Consider the following 16,225-nt stretch of genomic DNA (forward strand, 5'->3'; position numbering starts at 1 on the left):
ATCTGAGACGAACAATTCTCAAATTTTTTGTCGAAAACCAAGTTGTTCGAGAACCGAGGTTTCACTCTATGACCGAAGATATTTTCGCTTGTATTTTAGGGCCACTTTTGTAAATTTGACCTGGTCATGAAAACCTTCAGATGTATAGGCGATCAAATCTCTTTCCTCTGGTTCGGCTCAGCTCATGAATCCAAATTGGTTTTGTACTTGGCTGATTTCTATTGTAGCATTTGTCCTTTAACAAAAATATACCAATGCAAATAGCTGCACAAACCTTATTACTATCACAAATTGTTGATGATCCATAACTGATAATAAATAATCCATAATAAATACACTGACGATACTTCAATAATAATAATAATAGTAAGTCCAGCAACGTCGTCATAGCTTTCACACAACAGTCCAATTCTCATTGCTCTATTTGTCATTTAGGAGTGCCGTTGTGTGTTGCACCAGCAAATATCTACAGGGCCATCAGCTAGCTATGCAGCAGTTATACCTGACATTACATACCAATGAAATTCATAGCTGATCATAGCGTAAATAATATCTGTGGCTACCTATGCTAGTACTACTGAATGAGAGATCGCACTTACAAATTGATTGACTAATGTGAATTGGCACCAGCCACATGAAGGTCATAGTGTTCTTCTCATTATGATCATTGGAATACCATCAGCATATTACCATTTCTGTACTATAATATGTTTCATATGGATCATTAATATTTTGTAATCTATATATTATATAAATCTCAAAGTTTGTTGGTCTGTCGTTTGTCTGTCCTGTTATAGCGATTAAAATCTAGCAATTAAAAATCAGTATAGAAGATTTAATCTCAGAACCTCCTGATTCGAAGGCGACAAGCTAAACCATTAAGCTATAGGAAATGCAATGGATTCATTGGGCGATATGAGTCATTATCTGAGTTAAAATTTGCGTAGCGATTCTGCGTTACGCGCAACGTCTCTAAAGCTTGCTCTCACGGTATCTTACTAGTAAGTTCAGCATTACGAATACTAGCTTACTCAAATTAGCCAATAGCAACTACATCACCTGCCACTGTTTATAAGCTGTTTTTAATACCCGGGCAACACCGAGCATTCGGCTAGTTTTTACTATAATAAGAGCCCGAGCTGTCTGACTGAAGCCGTGCTTGGAGTGTTAGGAAAAATATTTCTCACACAGGAATCGACACTGGTTATTTGGATTTGAAGATGAGAGCCCTACTACTTCACCGCTCTACCATTTTGATCTATCATGGAATAATTGTACACATAATTATTACATGATAATCTCTCAGGGCGCACGGGACTGCCAGTGTACTAGTTCTAATAATGTATGTTCAGCTATTTACATTGCTATAATGTTGTTCAGGGAAAAATATTACCAGTATCTCCCATTTATCATGTACATTCATATACAAGTATAGGCTAACATTTATATATCCCATGTATCATGTACATTCATAAAGTACAAGTGTAGGCTAACATTTATATATCTCATATATCATGTACATTCATAGAGTACAAGTATAGGCTAACATTTATATATCCCATGTATCATGTACATTCATAGAGTACAAGTATAGGCTAACATTTATATATCCCATGTATCATGTACATTCATAGAGTACAAGTATAGGCTAACATTTATATATCCCATGTATCATGTACATTCATAGAGTACAAGTATAGGCTAACATTTATATCTCCCATGTATCATGTACATTCATAGAGTACAAGTATAGGCTAACATTTATATCTCCCATGTATCATGGACATTCATAGAGTACACGTATAGGCTAACATTTATATATCCCATGTATCATGTACATTCATAGAGTACAAGTATAGGCTAACATTTATATATCCCATTTATCATGTACATTCATAAATTACAAGTATAGGCTAACATTTATATATCCCATGTATCATGTACATTCATAGAGTACAAGTATAGGCTAACATTTATATATCCCATTTATCATGTACATTCATAGAGTACAAGTATAGGCTAACATTTATATATCACATGTATCATGTACATTCATAAAGTACAAGTATAGGCTAACATTTATATATCCCATGTATCATGTACATTCATAGAGATCAGACAGTATCACCAAATTTTGCATGAAATTTAGGCTAGTATAAAATTGTATCTTTTTTTTAGTTTGCTTATCACTCATGTGGAAAGTCAGCGAACAGACAACCCTGAACCTCTCTGGAAAGGAATCCTTTACTGTTTCTGTTTCTTCCTATTTTCATCCTTCGGCACCCTCGTCTTTAATGCCATGTTCACCTTATATATGAAATGCAGAACAAGAGTTAGAGCTACACTCATTGCAGCAGTTTATAAAAAGGTTACTCTTAAATTATTGCTCTGAAATATTTGACATCGATCAAAATTTACTTCTGCTCCTCAATTCTGTGATATTGTACTAGTCTGTACAAGGAATAATCTGTACTAGGAATAACCTGTACTAGTAATAACCTGTACTAGGAATAACCTGTACTAGGAATAACCTGTGTTAAGAATAACCTGTGTTAGGAATAACCTGTACCAGGAATAACTTGCTTTAGGAGTAACCTGTACCAAGAATAACCAGTACTAGGAATAACCTGTACTAGTAACAACCTGTACTAAGAATAACCTGTACTGGTAATAACCTGTACCAGGAATAACCTGTACTAGAAATAATCTGTATTAGTAGTACGTATGTTCCTTTGATTTTGAGTTTTTACAACTTGTTTAGTTTTTTTCAATGAAAAGCGGAGTTATTGCACCAGTTTTTGAATTTTGTTAAGTGCATGTTCATGCCAATAATTATCTGTGATGAAACTGTCCCACTCAATTGTACGGCAGCATGTAAATCAGCTGACAGCTCTGTGAGAGGATATTGGGTAGTTTGTAAAATTATTACTCAGCTGTCAAACACCTCACTAAAAGAAACTTTCAACGCTCTGACAGTGTATTTGTACATACAAAGCACTTTACTGCGATACATATCCTACTAATATAGTTGTACTGTGATACATATACTACTAATATAGTTGTACTGCGATACATATACTACTAATATAGTTGTACTGTGATACATATCCTACTAATATAGTTTTACTGTGATACATATACTACTAATATAGTTTTACTGTGATACATATCCTACTAATATAGTTTTACTGTGATACATATACTATTAATATATTTGTACCGTTGTGTATACATAGACTAGTTATCTAGTATTGTTCAGGCACTTAGACTGAGCGCAGATGCCCGACAGAAGTCGAGTACAGGAGAGATAGTCAACCTAATGTCTGTTGATGCGCAAAGGATTGCCCACTTTGTATAGTGAGTACATGTAAATAATATGATTGTCAGTTTATGATAGAGAAAAGCTTACCTTGAAATGTCCATGTAGCAATATCATAGGTTTACTTGCACAGCTTCAGGTGTTTTACCTCAAGATGCTCTTGTTGTGTATATTGCTATCAGTTTTACTTGCTCTCCTGTATACTAGATCAAACTAATCCCATTGGAGGCTGCAGACTTTTATAATTAGTTGACATAACAGCGTATTCATCTGGCAATTGAGCATGTTTAATTTGAAATATTTTGACATTAAGTCTTCTCTGGGACTATATGTTTTTCATCTTTTGAGGAGCCAAAACTCTGCTTTCGTACGAAATTCGTTCCGGTAAACAGGTTGTAAGTAGAAAATATCTTAAATAGAAATCGATTTTACCATATAAATGCCTTATTCCATTCCAAGCCTCCGCCAATTTTGGATATAACATTTGTATAAATACATGTAATGGTTAAAACCTGTAACAAATACATGTTAGAGTTATATTATTACATAATAAATAGAAAAAGTACACATCGAAAAACAAAATCTAGAGAAATAATAAAAAATCTGGAAACGTTCTGCTTGTCTACGTTTGGCGTTGGCTGTCTAAATGAGGCTGAGAACAGCTCACGAGAAGTTGGAAGATGGCGATCACTAGAGGTGGGTGTTGTGTTGTTGCGTTGTTACCTTGGTTGTGTTTTGCTCAGAATAAATGTTTTTAGAAATCTCAGTAGAAAGATTTATTTGCATTGACACAAACTAAAAAACTAATCGTATGGAAAAGACTGAACCTGAATTGCTAGAAATGAAAGTTATAATACTCTGTATGCGATGTATAATAACTCCAAATTATAAAGGACCGAAGGCAAAACACTTGTCGTTTATTGACTCACTAGTAAAATAAAATAAGTGAGCCATGTTTTAAGTTGTACCCACTGGAAGCAAGCGGGTCAAGGCATGAAACTAACTGAGCCATGTTTTAAGTTGTACTCACTGGAAGCAAATGGGTCACGGCATGAAACTAACTGAGCCATGTTTCAAGTTGTACCCACTGGAAGCAAGCGAGTCAAGGCATGAAACTAACTGAGCCATGTTTTAAGTTGTACCGACTGGAAGCAAGCGGGTCAAGGCATGAAACTAACGCACCAAAGTACGAATAGCTTTTTGTATCTAGAAATAACTTTCATGAGTGGAAGCAAAATTTCCACTAAAAGTCATTTTATAACTTGAAAATTTAAGTAGAGGTTTCAAGTAGTAAGTACATAGAGCATACGGTGAAACCTCTACTCATAAGTAAAGGTTTCACTGTCCAGTTTTCAACATTACATTTAATAGAGAAGTGTAGGAAAGTGTCTAGCGAACTCAACAACAGTTCTGCATAGGTTGTGTGCAGCATTATTTTTTAGAATGACATTTATATTTTGTGTTCTCTATCTGTTTCAGTGAAGGTTGGGTGTTCATCGTTGTTCCCATTCAGATCTGTATTGTTATATATATGCTTCATCGGCTGATGGGCAACAGCATTTTTGCTGGAGTTGCAATACTGCTTGTGGCAGCACCAGTTTCATTTGCTATCGGAATCCTTCAGAGGAAGATCAGGGTAAAAACTATGAAAATCAAAGATGAACGAATAAAGTTGCTTAAAGAGGTGCTTTCATCTATCAAGGTGTGTGTATGCGGATCATACTCTATGTCAATATGTCAATGTGCCCTCTATGTCAATGTGCCCTCTATGTCAATGTGCCCTCTATGTCAATGTGCCCTCTATGTCAATGTGCCCTCTATGTCAATGTGCCCTCTATGTCAATGTGCCCTCTATGTCAATGTGCCCTCTATGTCAATGTGCCCTCTATGTCAATGTGCCCTCTATGTCAATGTGCCCTCTATGTCAATGTGCCCTCTATGTCAATGTGCCCTCTATGTCAATGTGCCCTCTATGTCAATGTGCCCTCTATGTCAGTGTTCATGCCGCAATGATCTATTAGATTATCGCAGCTTGTATGGCTTCCCTTTACATGTCGTTTTTGCCATCTCCTTTGAACCAGACTTCCAGTAAATTTTGCAGTGCTAACTTCAATTCTTTTCACTGTAACAAATAGTGGTCATTTTGAAATAAACTGGATGTGACGCCCGCTCTATTTTTTTGCGTCAACATCAAAACTTTTAGCACCTTTACTCACAAGCTATTTAGTTGTATACCTGGTAGTTATTCCTTTAGTGACAGGTTATTAAACTCTATGCCTGGTAGTTATTCCTTTACTGACAGGTTATTAAACTCTATGCCTGGTAGTTATTCCTTTAGTGACAGGTTATTAAACTGTATGCCTGGTAGTTATTCCTTTAGTGACAGGTTATTAAACTCTATGCCTGGTAGTTATTCCTTTACTGACAGGTTATTAAACTCTATGCCTGGTAGTTATTCCTTTAGTGACAGGTTATTAAACTGTATGTCTGGTAGTTATTCCTTTAGTGACAGGTTATTAAACTCTATACCTGGTAGTTATTCCTTTACTGACAGATTATTAAACTCTATGCCTGGTAGTTATTCCTTTAGTGACAGGTTATTAAACTCTATGTCTGGTAGTTATTCCTTTACTGACAGGTTATTAAACTCTATGCCTGGTAGTTATTCCTTTAGTGACAGATTATTAAACTATGTCTGGGAGTTATTCCTTCACTGACAGGTTATTAAACTCTATACCTGATAGTTATTCCTTTAGTGACAGGTTATTAAACTCTATGTCTGGTAATTATTCCTTTATTGACAGGTTATTAAGCTGTATGCCTGGGAGCCATCATTTCAGAGGAAAGTTACTTTGTTGAGGAAAAGTGAAGTTTTGCGACAAAGAACTTTGAATATTATCAGGGCTATCCAGGATTCTCTTTATAATATTGTACCTGTTCTGGTACGTATGAAGTAATAGGTGATTTTTGATGGTTCTGTCAATGTCATACACCAACATGAGTCAACTTGAATCCTCGCTTGTACTTCTTCGTAAGATTTGTAAGGAACATCATAAAGTTGACTAGCAAACAAGAGGTGTACAGCCTAGCTACCCTTTACACTCTTGATAAGATATGCCAAAACTGCAGTGTATACAAACCAAGCTTTACGCTTTTATATGGTTGCAACAAAAACGAAAGTGTCAGTTGTGTAGAATCAACTTAACAATAAACATTTACAATTTCCAAGTTTTGTGCATTACATGCTTTTGCTACATGTAATAGTCATCACACGTAGTAGTTAGCACATGTAGTAGTTATCACACGTAATAGATATCACATGTAGTAGTTATCACACGTAGTAGTTGTCACACGTAGTAGTTATCACACGTAGTAGTTATCACACGTAGTAGTTGTCACACGTAGTAGTTATCACACGTAGTAGTTATCACACGTAGTAGTTATCACATGTAGTAGCCATCACATGTACGTAGTAGTTATCACATGTAGTAGTTATCACATATAGTAGTTGTCACATGTAGTAGTTATCACACGTAGTAGTTGTCACACGTAGTAGTTATCACACGTAGTAGTTGTCACACGTAGTAGTTATCACACGTAGTAGTTATCACACGTAGTAGTTATCACACGTAGTAGTTATCATACGTAGTAGTTATCACACGTAGTAGTTATCACACGTAGTAGTTGTCACACGTAGTAGTTATCACACGTAGTAGTTGTCACACGTAGTAGTTATCACACGTAGTAGTTGTCACACGTAGTAGTTATCACACGTAGTAGTTATCACACGTATTAGTTATCACACGTATTAGTTATCACACGTAGTAGTTATCACACGTAGTAGTTATCACATGTATCAGTTGTTACCTTTTTCTTAACAAATAGCAAGTTGTTCATACAATAGCTAATCACATTTAATTTGCATTTATTCTCCTGTGTTACGAGAGAAATCATTGCGACTTCTTAAATACAAATATCTTCCAAGGGGCTGTTCTCCCTAATTCTTTTTAAACGTTCGGTTCTCAAACTATTGCTCCCCCTAATGTACAGGTAGTTAATATTAATTGATGTGTAATTTTACTCCAATTTGATCTGGCTGTTTCTAATAAAGCTAATATGGATATAAATATGACTGTTTCTGTATACTAGACGATACTACAGGTCATTCTTTTGAACCAAGTTTCTTAACGCATGATTTGCCCTCCCTTGGTCATGGAGAAAAAAGTACTGAATGTTTGCATGGCTCTGCTAAGTTGGCCACCATTTCAAGTTTATATTCAGTAAAAGTCTATAGATAAGGTTTGTTCTCATACAGGTTGCTATGACAACATTTGCAATATACACATCGACAAGACCTGATCACACACTAACCGCCAGTGTAGCCTTTGTTGCTCTCTCGCTTTTTGATACCATGAAGTATTCGCTGAACATAACATCTCAAAAAATCTCCATGCTAGTCATGGTAAGTCCGTCCAGTATTGATACAAGGGGTAGACAACTTATAACTATTATGCAAGTGATTTTTAATGAATTTTGCTCACCAATCTATATATATATTTTCTAAAGTTGGTCGTATGTGTGTAGTTTCAGCTATAGCTATTAAAATATTGGAATAAAGAATCCGTACCGCAGAAGATTTGATCTCACACCTTGCGGTTCACCAGTCTGACCCCTTTCGAATTCGGCTACACAAGCTTGATGAATTCATTAGGCGATATATGTCGTTATATTGGAGCAAATACGCTACGCTTTCAGTCATGACGCAAAGTTATGGCGTTACGTCATGAGAAACAATAGCTCTTATTAGTAAGCTTACTCAAATTATCCATTGGCATTGTGCCAGGTTTATAGCCAGTGGCGAGCAACTCTCATTGCCTCTCATTGTTTTTAAGCTGATTTTTAATAACGGGCAGCGCCGGTAGCACAGCTAATCTTTACTATAATAAGAGCCGTGTTTGTTCATTTGCTATCCGAAGCCGCGCTAAGATTGCTAGGCAAAAAGATTTCACTGATCTGGAATTGAACTCGAATATTTGGCATCCTACTCAAGCTCGCTACCATCTCCATGACTCGTCCACCATTCCACATTCAAGAATAATTGTACGTATAGTTATTACACCTGATGATCTTACATAGCAGACTGCCCTGCCTGCGTACGAGTTAGAATTAATATTTGTTGTGCATTGTGCGACAAACTGAGAATAACAACGCTACCCGACCTGTTTTCGTACGTACATCAATCTAATAATACTTACAATAGTTTTATTGCTAATTATATGGATGACTCCTGTCATTCAGGTGTTTGAGGAGCATCAAAGCAGTAAAAATAGTAATTATTATACTTGTACAATTTGAACAGTGTTGTTTATAGCCTATATCTCTGATTTTTAATAGATGTAGTCATTTATAGCCTATGTGTTTCACTTTTAATTCATGTAGTCATTTAAAGCCTGTTTTTCACTTTTAATAGATGCAGCCATTTATAGCCTATGCAGTCATTTACAGCCCATGATTTTCACTTTTAATAGATGTAGTCATTTATATCATATGTTTTTCACTTTTCATAGATGTAGTCATTTATAGCCTATGTTCTTCACTTTTAATAAATTTAGAGTTGCTTTACCACAGATAAAACAAGGGTTGCTCAAGACCTGTAGCTTTTGCTGATAAACGAGCTTATCACAAGCTCTTTAAGCTTCCTGCTCTAGTGCAACCCTGGGGCAACTCTAGTGCAACTCTAGTGCAACTCTAGTGCAACCTTAGTGCAACCCTAGTGAACTCTAGTGATTCACTATTATAATGTCCATTCGTCACAAGCCACAATCAGAGGTTAGGAAAAAATAATGCCTTGCACGGTAATCGAACTCAAATATTCAGCTTAGCAGCCCGACTACCAACTGCCCCACTCGACCACCTTGCTACATATTGGAATATTTGTGCACATAGCTATTACACATGATTATCTCTCACAATGCCCGGGACTGCCAGGGTACTAGTATAAATATATTCTAACTACAAAAGGGTTGATGAATGTACATACAGCGCTAGCAAGGTTAAGTACCTCCAATAAACTAGGAACTACTGCTATTCATGCTCACCTTGATTATACTCTCTCGTGGCACTCAAACTGTTAATTTAGTATGTGTGTTAGCACTTGTGTTCTCATCCATTCCTTACTCCCTGTTAACTTAAATTATCTACAGACGACAGTGTCGGTTACTAGACTCGCAAAGTTCTTTGCAAATGAAGAGCTTGATGACACTTTTGTAACTCTGGACCCAACTGCTGGTTTGTATTGCTTCTAAATGTTTATTCATGGGATTTTCTTAAAATTGGAACTTGTCTGAGCACTGTGCCTTTTTTAGAAGTGTAGAGAAAATATATCTGTGCTGCAATTTAAAGTTGTCATACGAATGAGGTCACAACTCCTCTTTTGGTAGGAGATAAAAAGGATTTACTAACAAATTGTGCAAACCAACTCTGTTCAAAGTACCTAGATCCGAACTGCCATTGCTTATTTTTTCATGCATTATTGTTCTGTTCCAATAACTGTTCACGCCTTATATATGTTATAGGTTATATATATATATATATATATATATATATATATATATATATATATATATATATATATATCTTATAGGTCGATATGGCCATACCAACCTTATTGGCTCAAATAAGGTTGATATGGCCATATCAACCTTATTTGAGCCAATAAGGTTGATATGGCCATACCAACCTTATTTGAGCCAAGAAGGTTGATATGGCCATATCAACCTTATTGGCACAAATAAGGTTGATATGGCCATATCGAATTTCAGAATCTTTCAGAGTGTAACAAAAGCTCTGTTAGGTTGAAGCAGGTGTGAAATGAGAATTTTGACAACATTACACAGGCATTTAATATATGCCAGAGATATGGCAATTATCGCTGATACATATCAATTATTATATTGTCTCGTTTGGTCCACCCTTTATGCGATGGCGTCAAACTGATGACTATGCATTTGATCTACTGACTTCTCAATACTTCATCTATATATAGTAATTTCAATGTTTGTCTGTCGTTCGTTTGTCCATTTATAGTGATAAACTTTCAGGAATGAAAAATCCACTTTCAACTGAATTCAAATCGAAACCTTCCGGTCTGCAGACAGGCATTCTAAACCACTAGACTACATATCCAGCTGACAGTAGTGATGAATGATTGTGATCATATTCATTACATCGGTTAAAATACTCGCTCTCAAAGCGCTTTAAAAAATACTAGCATGCTTGATCTATACGCGTAACGATTATTAAGCTGGCTTCATGCACAGCTTTAGCTTAAGGTACTAGCTAACCAGGTAAATTACTCATAGTCACCTTAAGTGAATTTGAGGTGGTTTTGAATTCACTCATTGGGTAATTATTTTATTAACCATGCAACGCCGGGCATTCAACTAGTATATGCATATATAACGATTAAAAAGAACTCGTAATATTTTTAGTCAGCTAAAATACGAAATGTCACATGTGCTATTTTGTGTGATATTTAAATTATTTTGATAAAAAACAAAATGAAAATTCGTATGTTGACTTTGGAGCTATTGCATTATCGATATTCTATTGCTCATATTGATAGACAGTTGCACACAGCAGAGTTAGCAGAACTAGGTGTAATCACAATGCATATATAACTATACTACTGATAAAATTTGTTTGTTGATAAATATTAGGCTTTCCTAAACAAAGTTTTTCAAATGTCATGTGCTATAGAAAATAATGTAATAGTAATGAGTTCCGAGAGCATCAAGTTTTTTAGTTCGTGATGTAGATAGTCGGCTACATAACTATAATAACAAGTTTGTGTTTGTCCTTGACCTGCACTACTGCTAGTGCCCAAATGTGCCGAATTAGTAGAAATTGTTTTGCAAGAAAATGACTATTAATTAAAGCCAAGTTGTCTTCTCCATATAACTATTGCTTTAACGTGTGAACTTTGCTGTTGTCACACGTTCTTCAACAATGTCAGACTAATTTAATATGTAAATGAAATTGCTTGCATTTTTGGGCAGAGTATAAATAAGTTTCTTAGAATCTTCCCAACAATTCACAAATATATAACTATCGACTTGTAGACTGAGTTAACCAACTGCATGCATTGACTACTTGCTAGAGTATCATACAAATCTGAGCGTACCTTCTCTGCCAAACTTGAAGGCATTAATAGGATTGCTCATCGACGTTTTTGTGACTTCAGGCTTTGTCTCATGAACATCTCTGCTTCTGGTAACAAATACAGAAACAAGTGGATTGTTTCTGGAAATTCCTGGCAGCACCGATATTCATGACTGGTTTGGAGTCGCCTTGTGGAGAGTAGTTGGTAGTAAAGCCAGGATTAGTGAATCTGTATTAACGATGCTGTCATTGTTAGTTAGCCATATATACTACTGGTGTTAATCATGCTTCTCTAACAGTCTAACAGTTGTTAATTTTGGCATCAAGGAGATCTTCAATTTCTCAAATTTCCAGTGGCTTTAAAATGGCTCTTCAGTGGCCTTAGTCCCCAAGACTCCCTAAGTGGTTTTGTTTTCACAGCAATTGATTATAAAATGATGGCCCTGTAGATACAAATTTGTTGTTTTTAATTAGACAGTAAAATAATAAGATAGACAATAAAAAACATATTGCTTAACATTTACTAAATACTATTATGCAGCAGTGAAGTATTTAGATACTTGAATACGATTAGAAACCCGTGTAGGAACGACGAACGTATGGACTGTGTCTAGGAATGTTACTATTATCAATAGTAGAACGCATCCGAAGGTTTTATACAACTTGCTGTACTCATCATAGTGACAGTAACAATTCAACTTTTTCACTACAGTTGCGGCTATTGAGATCTTGGATGGAGAGTTCTCACATCTACAAGATTCTTCTCCTGTTCTACGTGACATTCATCTGCAGGTGACAGATAAATCTTTGACGGCAGTTGTTGGCTCAGTAGGTTCGGGTAAATCCTCACTCCTCTCGGCTGTAACGGGTGACTTGTATAAACTGGAAGGTTCAGTGATTCGTAAGGTGAGTTATGTTCCCTTAGACAAAACGATGGATCACAATGATAGCTTTGCAAATGATTTCCTTGACGCTGATGATCTTGTTAAACTAATCTTATCAACATGGTAAGAAGTGCTTCCTGAATGCTATTCATTTTACCTCGCAGGGTTCTCTGGCATTGGTATCTCAAGTGGCATTCATAGTGAATGCTTCTGTCAAAAACAACATTCTTTTTGGCAATGAGTATAATGAAGAATTGTACAGCAAAGTAGTGGATGCATGTGCTCTTGTTAAAGACTTTGAAGTACTTCCTAATGGTGACAACTCGATCATTGGTGAAAAGGTATGCATGGCTAATTTCGGCAACTGATAATATACTCACCTATGATTTGTCAGTTTCGTGGTATTACAGATGTGTCAGCTGTTTGATACCGCTTTACTTACAATGATTCCATATGACTACAGAGTATAAATATCTCTCAGTAAGTTAGATGTTTAATATTACTTTACTTATAATGATTCCATATGACTACTGGGTATAAATATCTCTCAGTGAGTTGAATGTTTAACATTACTTTACTTACAATGATTCCATATGACTGCAGAGTATAAATATATCTCAGTGAGTTGAATGTTTAATATTACTTGACTTGCAATGATTCCATATGACTACAGAATATAAATATCTCTCAGTAAGTTGAATGTTTAATATTACTTTACTTACAATGATTCCATATGACTGCAGAGTATAAATATCTCTCAGTAAGTTGAATGTTTAATTTTACTTTACTCACAATGTTTCTATATGACTACAGAGTATAAATATCTCTCAGTAAGTTGAAGGTTTAATATTACTTTACTTACAATGATTCCATACGACTGCAGGGTATAAATATCTCAGGTGGACAGAAGCAGAGAATAAGCTTGGCAAGAGCTGTGTACAGTAACGCTGACATTTACCTTCTTGATGACCCTCTCAGTGCTGTCGATGTTCATGTTGGTAAACACATATTTGAACATGTCATCGGACCCAATGGACTTCTTAAAGACAAAACTCGTCTCATGGTAATCGTCGGGTTTATTCCTTGAGGTTTTTGTGAGTTTCTACGAGTAACCCAACATGCATGATCCTTGTAATACCAACTGAGTCATAAGGTGAAACATCACAACATGTATAATCCTTATATTACCAACTGAGTCATAAGGTGAAACAACACAACATGCATGATCCTTATATTACCAACTGAGTCATAAGGTGAAACAACACAACATGCATGATCCTTATATTACCAACTGAGTCATAAGGTGAAACATCACAACATGCATGATCCTTATACTACCAACTGAGTCATAAGGTGAAACAACTCAACATCCATGATCCTTGTAATAGCAACTGAGTCATAAGGTGAAAGAACACAACATGCATGATCCTTGTATTACCATCTGAGTCATGAGGTGAAACAACCTAACATGCATGATCATTGAATTACCACCTGAGTCATGAGGTGAAACATCACAACATGCATGATCCTTATATTACCAACTGAGTCATAAGGTGAAACAGCACAATATGCATGATCCTTGTAATAGCAACTGAGTCATAAGGTGAAACAACACAACATGCATGATCCTTGTATTACCATCTGAGTCATGAGGTGAAACAACCTAACATGCATGATCATTGAATTACCACCTGAGTCATGAGGTGAAACATCACAACATGCATGATCCTTATATTACCAACTGAGTAATACTGGTGAAACATCACAACATGTATGATCCTTGTATTACCAACTGAGTCATAAGGTGAAACAACACAACATGCATGATCCTTATATTACCAACTGAGTCATAAGGTGAAACATCACAACATGCTTGATCCTTATACTACTAACTGAGTAATACTGGTGAAACATCACAACACGTATGATCCTTATATTACCAACTGAGTCATAAGGTGAAACATCACAACATGTATGATCCTTATATTGCCAACTGAGTTGTAAGGTGAAACATCACAACATGCATGATCCTTATATTGCCAACTGAGTTGTAAGGTGAAACATCACAACATGCATGATCCTTGTATTACCATCTGAGTCATGAGGTGAAACAACCTAACATGCATGATCATTGAATTACCACCTGAGTCATGAGGTGAAACATCACAACATGCATGATCCTTATATTACCAACTGAGTCATAAGGTGAAACAGCACAATATGCATGATCCTTGTAATAGCAACTGAGTCATAAGGTGAAACAACACAACATGCATGATCCTTGTATTACCATCTGAGTCATGAGGTGAAACAACCTAACATGCATGATCATTGAATTACCACCTGAGTCATGAGGTGAAACATCACAACATGCATGATCCTTATATTACCAACTGAGTAATACTGGTGAAACATCACAACATGTATGATCCTTGTATTACCAACTGAGTCATAAGGTGAAACAACACAACATGCATGATCCTTATATTACCAACTGAGTCATAAGGTGAAACATCACAACATGCTTGATCCTTATACTACTAACTGAGTAATACTGGTGAAACATCACAACACGTATGATCCTTATATTACCAACTGAGTCATAAGGTGAAACATCACAACATGTATGATCCTTATATTGCCAACTGAGTTGTAAGGTGAAACATCACAACATGCATGATCCTTATATTGCCAACTGAGTTGTAAGGTGAAACATCACAACATGCATGATCCTTATATTACCAACTGAGTCATAAGGTGAAACAACACAACATGCGTGATCCTTATATTACCAACTGAGTCATAAGGTGAAACATCACAACATGTATGATCCTTATATTGCCAACTGAGTTGTAAGGTGAAACATCACAACATGCATGATCCTTATATTACCAACTGAGTCATAAGGTGAAACAACACAACATGTATTATCCTTATATTACCAACTGAGTTATAAGGTGAAACAACACAACATGCATGATCCTTATACTACCAACTGAGTCATAAGGTGAAACATCACAACATGCATGATCCTTATACTACCAACTGAGTCATAAGGTGAAACATCACAACATGTATGATCCTTATATTACCAACTGAGTCATAAGGTGAAACAACACAACATGCATGATCCTTGAATTACCAACTGAGTCATAAGGTGAAACATCACAACATGCATGATCCTTATATTACCAACTGAGTCATAAGGTGAAACAACACAACATGCATGATCCTTATATTGCCAACTGAGTTGTAAGGTGAAACATCACAACATGCATGATCCTTATATTACCAACTGAGTCATAAGGTGAAACAACACAACATGCATGATCCTTATATTACCAACTGAGTCATAAGGTGAAACATCACAACATGCATGATCCTTATATTACCAACTGAGTCATAAGGTGAAACAACACAACACGTATGATCCTTATACTACCAACTGAGTCATAAGGTGAAACATCACAACATGTATGATCCTTATATTACCAACTGAGTCATAAGGTGAAACAACACAACATGCATGATCCTTGAATTACCAACTGAGTCATAAGGTGAAACATCACAACATGCATGATCCTTATATTACCAACTGAGTAATAAGGTGAAACAACACAACATGCGTGATCCTTATATTACCAACCGAGTCATAAGGTGAAACAACACAACATGCATGATCCTTATATTACCAACCGAGTCATAAGGTGAAACAACACAACATGCATGATCCTTATATTACCAACTGAGTAATACAGGTGAACATCACAACATGCATGATCCTTGTATTACCAACTGAGTCATAAGGTGAAACAACACAACATGCATGATCCTTGTATTACCAACTGAGTCATAAGGTGAA

The 16,225-nt window shown here is 36.0% G+C and overlaps 1 protein-coding gene across 1 annotated transcript in view; it reads left to right on the forward strand.

Annotated features, from left to right (window-relative positions):
- LOC137400217 (multidrug resistance-associated protein 1-like) overlaps positions 1–16,225 on the forward strand; it is a 46,077-nt gene that overhangs the window by 4,165 nt on the left and 25,687 nt on the right. The window contains exons 3-11 of the mRNA XM_068086546.1: positions 2,179–2,368; positions 3,260–3,357; positions 4,799–5,021; positions 6,124–6,261; positions 7,635–7,781; positions 9,523–9,607; positions 12,192–12,385; positions 12,528–12,704; positions 13,247–13,426. Of these exons, the coding sequence (XP_067942647.1) occupies positions 2,300–2,368; positions 3,260–3,357; positions 4,799–5,021; positions 6,124–6,261; positions 7,635–7,781; positions 9,523–9,607; positions 12,192–12,385; positions 12,528–12,704; positions 13,247–13,426 (1,311 nt within the window). The 5' untranslated portion in view covers positions 2,179–2,299. The remainder of the gene's footprint in view (positions 1–2,178; positions 2,369–3,259; positions 3,358–4,798; positions 5,022–6,123; positions 6,262–7,634; positions 7,782–9,522; positions 9,608–12,191; positions 12,386–12,527; positions 12,705–13,246; positions 13,427–16,225) is intronic.

The sequence above is a fragment of the Watersipora subatra genome, chromosome 7 (assembly GCF_963576615.1).
Source record: "Watersipora subatra chromosome 7, tzWatSuba1.1, whole genome shotgun sequence".
Classification (NCBI taxonomy): Eukaryota; Metazoa; Bryozoa; class Gymnolaemata; order Cheilostomatida; family Watersiporidae; genus Watersipora; species Watersipora subatra.